This window comes from Chinchilla lanigera, unplaced genomic scaffold (assembly GCF_000276665.1).
Source record: "Chinchilla lanigera isolate Chin_1 unplaced genomic scaffold, ChiLan1.0 scaffold00019, whole genome shotgun sequence".
Taxonomy (NCBI): Eukaryota; Metazoa; Chordata; class Mammalia; order Rodentia; family Chinchillidae; genus Chinchilla; species Chinchilla lanigera.
This window is the reverse complement of record NW_004955420.1, coordinates 20,910,527-20,923,850: the sequence shown is the minus strand read 5'-3', so window position 1 is coordinate 20,923,850 and position 13,324 is coordinate 20,910,527. Positions and strand designations below refer to the sequence as shown.

The window sequence follows — 13,324 nt, the reverse complement described above, 5'->3', positions numbered from 1 at the left end:
CTCGAGGAATACCTAAGCAGGTGGCAACTCTCAGTCCAGCGGGCTGCTGCCAGCGCACACTGGGTCCCCAGTAAGCATGTTGAAGGTGCTGGCAGAAGGGGGGCTCTTTCTCTGTCTCTCTCTTACACACACACACACACACACACACACACACACACACACACACTTTCTAAAACTATCCTGAGATTTACAACCAGGAAAATTTGAAAGATAGTGTTCCAATATCAAATTTTATGTAAGTTTTTTTTTTTTTTTCTTAGAATTACCCAAAGGCCATAAGATTTTAGAATTCAAGACCTCTAAATTCCTTGAACTAGCCAGGCCTCACGTCCACACACCTCACTCTCAGAATTCATACACAGGTCTTTCCTAAGTAGAACATCCAGGGCAGGGAGCAGAGGATGTGTTCTATTTCCTCCTTAGCGCAACCCGTTGGGTAGTTCTTCCTGAAATGCTTGATTTATGAACCACAAGCTCACACATAATCCTGCTCAGCGAGCAGGGGTGTGATGCGATCAGCAGTGTCCCTGGCTTATTAGGGTAAATGTATGGGAAAGGAGGTCTCCTGGGCCATAGGAGGAACTTTCTCCTCACATATAAATCTGGGGAGAGAGATCCGGTTTTCCTGTTGTGGTCTTTAACCTTGCCCCATTTTCTGTTGCTGTGGTAAAAGGAAAAAATAAAGGCCAAGGTCTGGGAACCGGAGTGTTCTGACCGAAGCTCCACTTGGCTTCCCAAACCCAAGCTGGGTTGCTCCATGTTCTCTGGGGTGGAGACTCAAGGCAGCTGCCAGGGACAAGATGCCTGCCCATTGGTTTCTGGAACTCAGTGGGCTGGCCAATGGGAAAGGCCAGTGGTGGGGTGGGGACTGCCTGCCCCCAACAGTGCCAGGCTGTGGAGGTTAGGACCTCTCCTCAATTCCATCCCGACTGCTGCCGGTGGGTCTGAGTCCACAAGAGAGGGTAAGAGCAGCTCCAGGTTCCAGCCTGGGTGGGGGTGGCTGGATACGCCCAGGTTTTCCTGCCTGTGACAGCATGAGGATGGATACGGGCACAACTCAAATGAAGCCAGGTGGATATAGGGTTTCATTCTCAATTTGCCAGAGCTCTAAGAGAGAAAAAATTGTTCCTTCTGGTCATATTGCCTAGGATTAACCTGAACCGTTCACAGCTTGCCTGGTGGCAGGATGCCTATGGAGAAAAAGGTTGGCGTCAGCCAGATGGGAGGGTTCATCTACAGATGGGAGTCCAATGGGGGGGAAAGGAATGCATGGCTTCTTAGCTTGACCAAGGGAAGGGGTACAAAGAGAGGCAGTTTGGGAAAAGCCGCAGTGAAGTCTGCTCTTAGACTTGAGTTTAGATCCCGTTCAACCAACTCAGTAAATATGTATTGAGGAGATGCTACAGGCCAGACACTGCGTTTGGGAGATACAAGCGTGAATGTGGAATTGTAGGTTTGGGGGTATGTGCAGCTATGGGAGTGTCCGACAGGATGATTGAGGGACTCAAGTGAGACAAAGAGAGAAGAGGCTGGCATGGAGTGGGGGAATTTATGGAAAATCTTATTTTTGAACGATGTTTTCTTATAGAAGCATTGGCCTTTGTGAAGCCCAGTCCTCCATGCCCCATGGAGCTGCGTTTGTGGCTTTCTGGTGGTTTCCAGCTGTAGAAGCAGAGGTCAGAGTGGGAGGGATTTTAGGAGTCCGGGCAGCCCCTTCTGTGTGGGAAGACATGGTTCTCTGGTCTGGATAGGTTCTGGTTTTGGAATCAACTTCACAAGGGGCCCAGCTGAATTTCTTCTTCAGAACCACATTAGGAAGAGGGCTGGTTCTGTCTGACTGGTTTGGGGAGCAAGGGGGTGCTTTGTGTTAGTAAGGGTATGCTCAAAGGAGCATGGTGGAGCCAGCCGGCTTCTTACAGCAGAGCAGTAGAAAGCAAGCACTGTGCTTCGTCAGCAGCCCCTGTGGCTACGCCTCCTTGCGCCCAGTGAGGCTAACAGAGAGACACAGGACTCACCCCTTGTCCTTTTTAAGGTGGCTGTGGGGACAAGCTTTCTACTTACTCCGCATCAAGCCAGTGGTCTCAGACAACTGGCTGAAGTGAGGAAGTGATGTTTTGGGGAGAGCAGAAGCTTTGAAGCAGGAATTCCTTCAGATGGAGAGAGACATATCCTCAAAAGTGCAGCGGAGGAGTGCTCTGCCTCCCCAGCTCCTGGAGAGTACAATACGTGTGTGTACGGCTGTGTGTGTACATTTGTGTGGTGTGCATGTGTATGTGCATGGGTGTGTGTGTGTTTGTGTGTGTTGAGAGTGGGAATACTGACAGCTCTCCCAAGGCTGGCTGAAAGCTTTTAGATACTCTTTCTAAGAGTCAAAAAAACCTGAGTCAATTCCCGATGATGGGAATTATCTTTCACCATTTCCCAATGATGGGAATTATCTTTCACCATGTGAAAATGCCCGGATTCTGCCATTTTGATTTTTGAAAATGGCAGTTTCGTACCATGTAGCCTCATGGCTGTGTGGTCTCAGAGCCGACTTTTTGCGTCTCTGGTTCTCTTCTACAGTACAGTCAAAAGCAGAAGTATGGGAGGATGAAATGAAAGGCTTAAAGCGCTTCATGCAAATTATGAGTCAAAGAATGTTCACCAATTTCTGAGCGTTCTCACGTTTCTCATCTCACCTGACCCTCTTAGCAGGTTAGAAAGCTGAGGCCACGGAGCTCTGTGTAATAATTTTAGTGGCAGTGATGGAAGGACAAATGTTTGGGAGTCAGAACAGGCTCCTCTCACGAATCATTTCCTTACTCTCGGTTTCCTCATCTCTCAAATGTGAATCTTGCTTCTTCTCGTTTGCCTTCCCATTTATAAAAGCAGAGCAGTAGTGCGATGATTTCTGGGGTCGCTTTGACTCTGGGTTTTGTGTTTGAGCGTTGTTTTTTCCCTGCTGGAGGAGTTGGCACCGAGCTTGGTGAACCTTCCCCCACACAGCTCTGTCTCTTGCTGATCGCAGAGGGGACCCAATTCTTGCATTTCACAAGATTCTGCTGTTGATACTGAAATTCTAGGAGGTCAAAGTGGAATTTCTCATTCATTGTAATGTGACCATGAAATCTCATACAACGGCCCCTTAGGATCCCAGAAACATCATGACCACTCCCTCGTATAATTTTAAAAGGGACCGAACCTTGCTTGTGCAAGGCTTTCCGGGAAGGCCAGTGCAGGGGAAAGCCAGTGTGGTGATTTCATTTCACATCATGCCTCTTCCTGCTTTCATGTGTGATGCTGGGGCAGAAATTACCGAACCTCGTTGGTCCTTGGATTTCTCTTGTAGCAACTGAATTCTACTCCCTGGTGCTGGGTGGGTAAAATGAGATTCCAAGGATGGTAGCTCCAAAGCAGTGATTCATAGCAGGTGTTCCTAAAATATTTGCTTTTCTTCTCTCATTCATGTGTGGAGTACTTTATAAGTTTATATAAAATACTCTTTATGTTTTCTACCAATTAGTTCTCAAAACAATATTTTAAAATAGGCTAGGCAAGCATTAACATCTCACATTTATAGGCAAAGAGCATGAGGTCAGAGAGGTGGATGGTGGTAGCTAAGTTACCCGGAGAGGGAGGTGGAGCTTAGCTGAGAAGCCAGGTCCCTTGTCCCATAATCTGTAGATTTTTAATGGTTTTTTTTTTTTTTTTGGTTTTGGTTTTTCTCCGGTACCGGGAACCGAACTCACGACCTTGCGCTTGCCAGGCAGGCGCTTTTGCCGCTGAGCTAAATCCCCAGCCCCTTTTTAATGTTATTTTCTCTCCTGTTCCCATCTCTGTCCTACAGTGAGGCATACTGGAGGGCAGGGTGTGTGATCACAATGCTTTTCTCCTCCTGTGAACTCTTGAATGTTGAAGAGTCTGTTATTGGGTTCAGAAAGACCAGAGAAGTTGACTTCCATCTCCTCTTTGTTCAGCGCTGGGGTCTTTAAAACGTCGCTTAACTTCTCTGACACTCCCTTTCCTCACTCATAAGATGCACGCAGCCTTAGCCAAGGTCTACTGATCAGTGCACGTGCCAGGCAATGTGCTAAGCATCATGCCATTTAATCCACTGATAAACACAGAGGGTTGAAACACGTTGAAAGAACAAATCATTTACTGCTAAGTACTGTATTAAGATCCTAGAGTTATGCTTCCTGCACCCCACATGGCCTCTCAAAATAGTTCTAAGAATTAAATGAGATATTCAGTGAGGTAAAGACTGTAAATAGCCTTCTACAAAGGTAAACAATTATAAGACTTTAGCTCAGGATTCACGTAAATTTTTCCTTATAGGCCCAATGTCGTCTTGTATATCATTTATTGTCCTCAGTTTTATTAATTAATTAATTATTTTTTTATCCCAATATGTGGCTTTGACATTTTATTTTTAAAATTTCCTTTATTTATCTATTTTTATTATTTTAAAGGGAAAAGAAGAAAAACAAAATAACAAAAAGAAGTCAAGAAACAAAAGAACACAAAGATGATAAAAATGACACAGAACTTCAAAACAAGATGATAGGACATTAACAATTGTTGTACTGTATATTGTTATCCTCAAAGCAGTTGCTCAGATAACCAGATATAAGCATGCAAGATTGGGTAAATAGGGGCTGGGGATTTAGCTCAGCGGCACAGCACCTGCCTGGCAAGCGCAAGGTTATGAGTCAATTCCCGGTCCTAGAAAAAACCACACACACAAAAATTGATCAAACAATTGGACATTAGTTGTTCCTTGCAACAAACCAACAGTACAACTGTCTTAGCCATCTTGTGTGCACACATATAATTTTTCCCTTTTCTTCCTTCCCTCCTTTTTCTCTTCCCTCATTCCAGCTATTCTTTCCCTTTCATGATATCCATTGCACCCTCCAGATTTTATTTACTCTTTCAGGTTCCTCCACTAGGGAGATGATGCGATGTTTATACATCCGATTTATTTCACTTATGCATATGGTGTCTAGTTGCGTCCATTTACCTATAAAAGCCTCGAGTTTATCTTTCTTTTTAGCTGCTCAGTTTCATTTAATACCATTTTCCTTTGTAGAAATAAAAGGTCTTTCAAAGTCAAGTAACAATTTCTTTATCTGAACAGAGAACAGAAATGGTTCGGAAAGAAATTGCTTTTGAAAACCAGGACTCTCTGCCCTGAACTTTAACTGTGATTAGCTGCTGATCCCCCGCTGCAGAATACCTTACAATGCAGCCTGCTTCTTCAACCAGAATCTGCTCATAGCGTCGGAAAGGTCTCAGGATGGTGTGCTACCCTGTCTCTCCACTTTTCGGGCTTTTTACTTCCTGCCACCCGCGTGGAACCCAGACTGACTGTACGGGAGAAAACAGCGCGTAACACTGAAGTGTTAGGTGCAGAGGGTCTTCCTTTGGGTTGGGAGAAGAGGGTCTCAATATTTGACAGAATGAGAAGAACCAGAGAATTGTAGCGACCTCCTTCTTTGCCTTCTTCAAGTTTGAGCAGGGTAAGCCCCAACACCCTTTTTCTCTTTTTGTCTTTTTGAGACAGAGTCTCGCTAGCCGTTCAGGCTGGCCTTGAGCTCACTTTGTAGCCCAGGCTGGTCTTGAACTGGCAATGATTCTCCTGCCTCAGCCTCCCAAGTGCTGGGATTATGGGCGTGCGCCACCACGCCGGGCTCACCCTTTTATCTTCAGAGTCCTCCACTAGTGCACGCATTCTGCATCCTTCTGTCTCCTTATGGAGAAAACCATAACCTCTCCGATTTTTTTCATCCTCATATTTGGGGAAAACTAGCACAGACCCAAAGTTCTCACGAGCTTTATTGCTAAAACTAAGGAAGAAGGGCAGAGATGACAAACAGTGGCAGAGTCCACTGACACGTGAAACCTTAAGTCTCTGAATAAAGCTCCCTCTCTACAAAAAGGGATTCTCTAGTCTCTCCGTCCGGGCTTCTCATCTGACTCACCTCGTTGTTATCTTGGAGCTAGCCAAGCCGAGGTTTCCTCTCAATATTATTTCCGGCGGGCTGAGAACACTCTCCCGAACCTTCCACATCCAGTAGAGGGCGACAAAGGCACACAGAGATGATTAGAGCAAGTCGGGAACAGGGTCTCCTACCCTGGAGCAGCAGCCGGGGTCTCCTGGGCTGTGATCTGCGCTTCTCTTTCTCCTTCCTCCCTATCCGCCAGTTTCACTTCCAATTCTTACTTATAAGACGACACTACAACTGGATACATGATAAATGATACGTCATATCGATAGTAATTTACTTAAAGCGTTTAAAGAGCTGCTCTTCAAGTAGGGAAAAATCACCGGTTAGAGCATGATCAGAAAAATCAGAAATGTTATAAGGAATGAAAATTTAAATATATCAAATGATAAGAGAAAGGAGGAAATAAAATATTTACCAAATCCCAGCTTGTATTAGGGACTGCTTAACAGTTGGACAGAGAAAAATATCAACAGAGATGGATAAATAAAAACTAGAATTTCTGCGTATATAAAATCAAGATTAGTCTATAAAATGGTATTACACACACTAGAGAGTATAGTTACATGTATGACACGGTGTTGAGAGGTCACACAACTCCATTTAAAAATATATCATGTTCTTTGTAAATTGGGTAACAAAGGACACTCATAGAGATATTATGAATAAGGGGATTAAATTAGGAAATAGGCCTTTAACAACATGTGTAACTCATAATGACTGAATAATACAAACTACAGAAGTGAGGTAACATTTCTTTTGCTCACTAAGCTAGCAGCAACAAAATGTTTTTATGGTAATATCCAAAGCTAGTGAGATTGGGTCAGATGGGCCTTTTTGTACACACATTAACATGCTATTGGATGGTAGCATTACAGAGTCTGGTATGGGAATCTGTACCAAGAGACTTAAAAATATTCATACTCTGCCAGGCCTGGTGTTGCACGCCTATAATCCTAGCACTTGGGAGGCTGAGGCAGGAGGATTGACTCAAATTCAAGGCCAGTCTGGGCTTACAGGGTGAGACCCTGTCTCAAAAACAAAAACAGAAACAAAAACAAGTCATATTATTTGGTTCAATAATTTACTTCTAGAAATATATCGTAGTGGAATAATTTTTGAAAAAATTATACCTAAGGATATACCTATACCTAAAGATATAATACCTATATACCTAAGGATGTTTAAATATTATTTTGAAATCAATATATAAAACATTTTGTTAGGGCCAGGGATATAGCTCAGTGGCACAGTGCCTGCCTGGCAAGCATGAGGTCATGAATTCAATTCTTGGTAAAGAAATAAAACACAAAAAAACCCCTAAAACCCAAAACAACAACAAAAACAAAAATAAAACATTTTGTAACAGAATATAAAATAACATTTTAAAATGGAAATAAGCTAAAAGTTCAACAAAATAGAAATGGTCAAGTATAATTTGGCTATGTTCACTTTAAGTATGTACTGTGCATACTAGCATACAGATATTTGAAGTGGTGATTACAAAAACTAGGAAATCATGAAACAAAAATAGAGGAATAAATTTCTATGTGGAGTATGATTTCTGCTATGGTTAAAAATAGAGAACTTCTTAGGGTTAAGGATTTCTTTCCTTTAAAACTTTTAAAAAAATTTTATGAGGATTTCTTTCTTTGCTGTGGTTTCCAAAAAGCTTATATAATATCACACACACACACACACACACACACACACACACACACACAAGATATAGATGAAAGGTGTATTGATTGCATCACCTTTATGGGGCAGCACGGAACCCCAGCTAATGGGGCGTAGAATGAGATTCCCGGAATCGTGTACACCTTTGGGGACAGATTACCAAGCAGAATTTTTCCTACATCTTTGTTAGAGGAGCAGATTTGTCCTAAAATATAGTTAATTCTAGTGCCTTCATGTAATCTAGACAAACAACTGGATGCAAAATAGTGAGCTTGTGGGGTAAAATAATGCACATGGAGTACATTTTGTTTAGCGTCAGGTTCTTGAAATTAACTGAACCGAATAGGGCCTCAGGGTTGCCTCTGATCCAGGATTTTAGGACTTCTTTCCATCTCTGTGATGCCGTGTCCCAATTTCTTGTTGAGAGAAGCACAGATAGAGTAAGATGCCTGCAACCAGATTTGGGGGTCTATAATCATCCTCAGGTCAGAGCGGAATCTAGGAGAGCACCAGCACCTTATGCCTGCGTTCGACCCTCGCTGGGAGGCACTGCGGGTGGATGATGCGGGGACTGGAGTGTCCTGGCCGCACACTCCACTTGTGCTTTTTTCTGGGGCTCCCAGAATCTATACTTCAAACACCCCTCATCCTCCTGCCTTCCTTTTTCTTCTGTTTTCCTTTTTCCCTTCATTTCTCCTCCTCTTCCTTTTCCTTCTTTCCCTCCTTCTTCCTGACTCTATTGGGCTAGTTCTGGTTTCATTGCAGACATACTTCCTCAGTGCCTGCTCTGTGCTGGTGGCATGCTGGGCTTGCACTCTGGTGCTAGATGTCAAGTAGGGACACAGGCGAGCAGAGGAAGTATTAGTGTCCAGTGTGTGTCGGGGAGATAATAGAGGTCAGTCAGGGAACTGGGGAGAGGAAGGAGGAACGACCAACCCAGGGGGCAGAGGGAGGACAGGACTTCCTGCAGGAGGTGCCATCCCAAGTGTCCTGAAGTCTAAATAAGCACTAGGAGGGTGAAGAGGAGCGGCTGAAGGTGGCCCAGGTGAAAGATCAGTAGATCAGGGCTGGGGATTTAGCTTAGCGGCACAGCGCCTGCCTGGCAAGTGCAACATCTTGAGTTCGATTCCCAGTACCGGAAGAAAAAAGAAAAAAAAAAAAAAAAATCAGTAGATCTTCCTATGGGACAACATATCCCCGGTTGCCTGCTTAACTCAAGGCAAGGGTTGAGTTGTGTGTGTGTGTGCACGTGTGTAAAATATACCAATGGTAAAACCTGTGAGCCAGGAGAAGTGAAGAGAGGGAAATAGAATGGGAGAGAAAGGAGGAGGAACAGACACCGAAAACGAAAGACAAGTTGAGAGAGGAGAATAAAGCCGCCAAGGAGAGGGAGGGTGGTTAGAGTGGAATGGAGAGAGATCTGAGTAGTGAAAAACTCAAGGGTGGATTCTTGGAAAACTGACGCTTGGAGCTTTCCCTGAGACTGGGCCTGAGGCTGGGGAGAGGAGGGCTGGCGCGCCATCGCTAAACTCACAATTCTGCAGAGGAAAGGTGACTGCTCACAGAGACTCATCGTAAGCATTGCAAATTTCAGACGGAAAGAGATCAGGGTAGGCTGGGCGGACAGAAAAGTCTTCCTGGAGGAGGTGAGTATTGAGAGCAGTTTTACGAGTGGGCTGTGCTGAGCTGGATTGAGCGCGGGCAGGTCCTGAGTGGGTGTGCGGCGCGGCTCTGCCTCTCCGTGGCTGACAGCGCACACGTGCATTCCAGGGCTCAAGATGCTAGTGCTGCGAGCTGTTCTACTGCTGTTAGCCCTGCCCAGCCATGCCGAGGAACCCCCTCCCGCAGAGGCAGAGGCGCCGCTTCCGCTACCCAAGGGGGCCTGTGCGAGTTGGATGGCAGGCATCCCAGGGCATCCCGGCCACAATGGGATCCCAGGCCGAGATGGCAGAGATGGCACCCCCGGAGAGAAGGGTGAGAAAGGAGATGCAGGTAAGAACAAGACTTGGCATCCTTTCATCACAGCTGCTCCTGGGTGGAGGAGGCCTCAAAGGTTTGGACACAGGAAGAGAGCAAAACTTTTTCGTAACACATAAGCAAACTAGAATGGATGTAGGATTGGTTTTCCTGGGAGAGGTTACGTAGTGCCTCCCTATCCAGGTACACTTGGACCCTACTCTACCTGCGTCTTCTTCCCCATTTCTCCTTCCCCATCACCTCCCCACCCCTATGCCCAATATGTTCACACTATTCTCCTTTCCTCCTCAATCCCTGTTTCATCCAGTGGCATTGAGACACACTCACCACATACCCCAGCTTTTGAGGGCCCTTGGTTCTAAAGTATAAGACTTTTAGTAGTCACTACAAGAAAATCTACTCCAAGTGTGCCAAACTGAATGTGAATAAATGCCCCAAATCACACATGAAACAAAAACACAAAAGCAATAACAAAGCCAACCAACCAAACAAAAAAACCCAAATGCCCAAAGTGTAGGACACAAAGAGAATGCACTCTGTGCAGATCTGGGTTAGCCACGCAGCGTCATGCGGGAGGCAGCATTTGAGCCAGGCCTTGAAGGATGTGGAGGCAGAACAGAGGAAAGGTCACTGTGGACAGAGAGCAAAGAGGGTGAAGCTGCGTTTGGCTGAGCCAGCACACAAAGCGGTGGCAGGGCAGAGGGTCTCTAACGGAGACTTGTAGGTTGGAGGTGAATGTATGGGAACTTGCTGGGCTGTGGAAAATATTGAGAGATACTTGACAAATGAATTAAGGAGTAACTGAATGAGTAAATGGACGGATGATGTTCAGAACACTGGCTGATCATAACTCAGAGCTTTCACCAGGCCAAACAGTGCAAAAGTCAAACAGTCAATGAGCGTTCAGGAGAGTTAAGAGATTGACTTTATTAGCTTTGAGGATTCTGAACATTATTTGTCTATTTACTCAATCATTCACTCACTCACTCATTCATTCATTCATTCATCAAGAGCTCTTTTCAAGATATTTTTATTAGTGCATGCTAATTTTACAAAATGTTGGGTTTTATGTGGCATTTATACACACACACATGACATATTTTGGCCCTACTCATTCCCTGTTACTCTCCTTTAAGGTTCCCTTCCCTTCATTCCCTTTGCTTTGTCTAACAGAGCCTTGTTATAGGTTGGAGGTGAATTTGTGGAAAGCTGCTAGTCCGTGGGAAATGTGGAGAGAGGAGATGACGTCTCTCCTCGCTCTGTCAGGCATACTGCAGTTGGAGGTCTCAGAGACAGTCCTATTCCTTGTGGTCACTGAAGTCTTCTTATTCTCTAGGTCTTATTGGTCCTAAAGGTGACACTGGTGACCCTGGAGTGTTTGGGGCTGCAGGTCCCCGAGGCTTTCCAGGAACCCCAGGCAGGAAAGGAGAACCTGGAGAAGGTGCTTACGTGTACCGCTCAGCATTCAGTGTGGGGCTGGAGACCCATGTCACCGTCCCCAATGTCCCCATTCGCTTCACCAAGATCTTCTATAATCAGCAGAACCACTACGATGGTACCACAGGCAAATTCCACTGCAGCATCCCTGGGCTGTACTACTTCTCCTACCACATCACAGTCTATCTGAAGGATGTGAAGGTCAGCCTCTTCAGGAATGACAAGGCTGAGCTCTTCACCTACGACCAGTACCAGGACAAGAATGTGGACCAGGCTTCTGGCTCTGTACTCCTCCACTTGGGTGTGGGTGACCAGGTCTGGCTTCAGGTGTATGGGAATGGAGACAACAGTGGACTCTATGCAGATAATATCAATGATTCTACCTTCACAGGCTTCCTTCTGTACCATGATATCACTGATCCCTCCTAATTTAGATCCTCCATCAGTCCACACAGCCCAGAAGTCAATTAAATCTTTCAGTCAACAAGCTTTCAGCATAATTAAGAGATTGATTTTACTATCTAGTCTGAAAGTTCTGAATGTTATCTGTGCATTTAGTCATCCATCCATGCATGCATGCATCCATCCATCCATGCATCCATCCATCCAGTGCCTTTATCTAAAAATCACATACTGCATTCCCAGTCCCCGTCCCTCCAGGAGACCCATGACCCCGTCCCTCCAGGATCTCTTATGTAGTAGCAACATTGGACAGTAATAACATTTATTGGTGGGCTTTGTATCAATGATATGGTAACAGCTACAAGGAAGTAGTTAAAAATGCTATTTTGTGCCTCTCCATTCATGCCAATCCTGCCAGGCACCTGGGAAAGATATTGTTCTCCTTTTCACAGTTGGGGTTGAGACAGTAAGTGAATGTTTCAGGTCACACACAGGTATTAAGTGGCAGAGCTAAAAATCAAACCCAGAATCATGGGCTTTTCCCACTAACTGTGCCCTTTATGTAGAAGTACAAAAGGTTAGGGGTAATGGTGCTCTCCAGAACATTCTTCCTCAAAGCGTTAGCTTGAGCTTGAAACACAAAACCTACACAGTACATGGCCTCTTTGGAGTCTCAGTAGGGATCTGTTCCCCACCTTGACCGGGGGCCTCTGAATTTGCCTTTATCAAGTTAAAAGTTTTCCCCAGCAGAGCTCTCTCAGAGAAGGTGGTGCTCTGAGGATTTGCTGGACTACTCAATGGCCCCTGACCTGTGCTGCAGTTTTTCTTCCCTGTGTCTCCCCTCGCGCTGTTTTTTCCAGCAGGGAAAACAACTTTCACTTCCCTATGTTGAAACCCTCCACGTTCCCCAGGGTCTCCTGGCTAGGAGCTTCCATGATGTGCTCCTGTCTTAATTACTTTCTTGTCCCTCAGACACAATACCTAACACTCACAACTTAAAGAAGGAGAGGTTTATTTTGGATCATGGTTCACTGCACAGTCAGCTGGCTCCAAGGCAAGATGGCCTGGCACAGGGCAGGACAGAGAAGTCACTGCTCACCTGACGCACAGACAGGAAGCAGAGACTGAAGGGAGGAGCTGGGAGGCAGAGGAACCCTTTGAGACCACACCCCCAGGGACCCGCCTCTTCTGACCAGACTCCACCTCCTAATAGCAAGTCAGCTACATGTCCCCATAATCCAGTCACCTTCCAAAAGTCCCACCTATGAGTGCATGAAGCTCTTGGGGGACATCTGTACTTCCAGTGCTTCTCTATGTTTAGCCATTGCTGAGAATGCTGGGTGCGAAGACGTCTACCCTGAGAGGAGGGGCAACTCTGTGGTAAGGACAGTGCTTCCCTCACCTCTGAATCTTTCACAGGTCCTTAACACATGCCTCATGAAGGCCAACCTCTTGCAACACATGTCTACCCAGAATTAACTCCACTTCAATCATTCCACATAACCAATTTTTATCTTGAAAAACACTGCCATTTTAGGAATTTCCTGGTGTTAGACATCCCATTTTTGTTCACATGGACAGCTTGAATCTTTCCCACTGAGGTTAGGATAATTGGACTTTCCAGAACATTCTCCCTCAAAGATTTTGAGCTTGAAACACAAAACCTACGGAGGAATTTGGAAGCCATCTTTCCATTGGTACTGACAAGTTCAGGGAAGATTTGAGCCTCTTGAATTTCTTCTTCTTTAGGAGTTACAAGTGGCTGATGGTGGTAAACTGTCTCAGGAGATAATGGCATGAGTGAAGTTCTTCAAAGACTTTAGACAGAGCAGAATTAA

At 45.2% G+C, this 13,324-nt stretch overlaps 1 protein-coding gene across 2 annotated transcripts; it reads left to right on the top strand.

Annotated features, from left to right (window-relative positions):
- The first annotated feature begins 858 nt into the window (after positions 1 to 858).
- On the top strand, positions 859 to 12,670 carry Adipoq (adiponectin, C1Q and collagen domain containing). 2 transcript variants are annotated; one of them, XM_005383261.2, is made up of 3 exons: positions 859 to 962; positions 9,441 to 9,662; positions 10,984 to 12,670. In XM_005383261.2, exons 2-3 carry the CDS (start codon positions 9,449 to 9,451, stop codon positions 11,511 to 11,513), a joined length of 744 nt encoding a protein of 247 aa, XP_005383318.1. In that variant the 5' UTR covers positions 859 to 962; positions 9,441 to 9,448; the 3' UTR covers positions 11,514 to 12,670. The 2 variants fall into 2 exon arrangements, with proteins under 2 accessions (XP_005383318.1, XP_005383319.1); XM_005383262.2 differs by lacking the exon at positions 859 to 962 and adding an exon at positions 1,113 to 1,204.
- The last annotated feature ends 654 nt before the right edge of the window (positions 12,671 to 13,324 follow it).

Bases quoted from the DNA above. Each gene is read 5' to 3' on its own strand.
- Adipoq (XM_005383261.2), top strand. From the start codon at position 9,449: ATGCTAGTGCTGCGAGCTGTTCTACTGCTGTTAGCCCTGCCCAGCCAT. The intron at 9,663-10,983 runs GTAAGAACAAGA...CTTATTCTCTAG, and splicing joins GGGTGAGAAAGGAGATGCAG to GTCTTATTGGTCCTAAAGGT.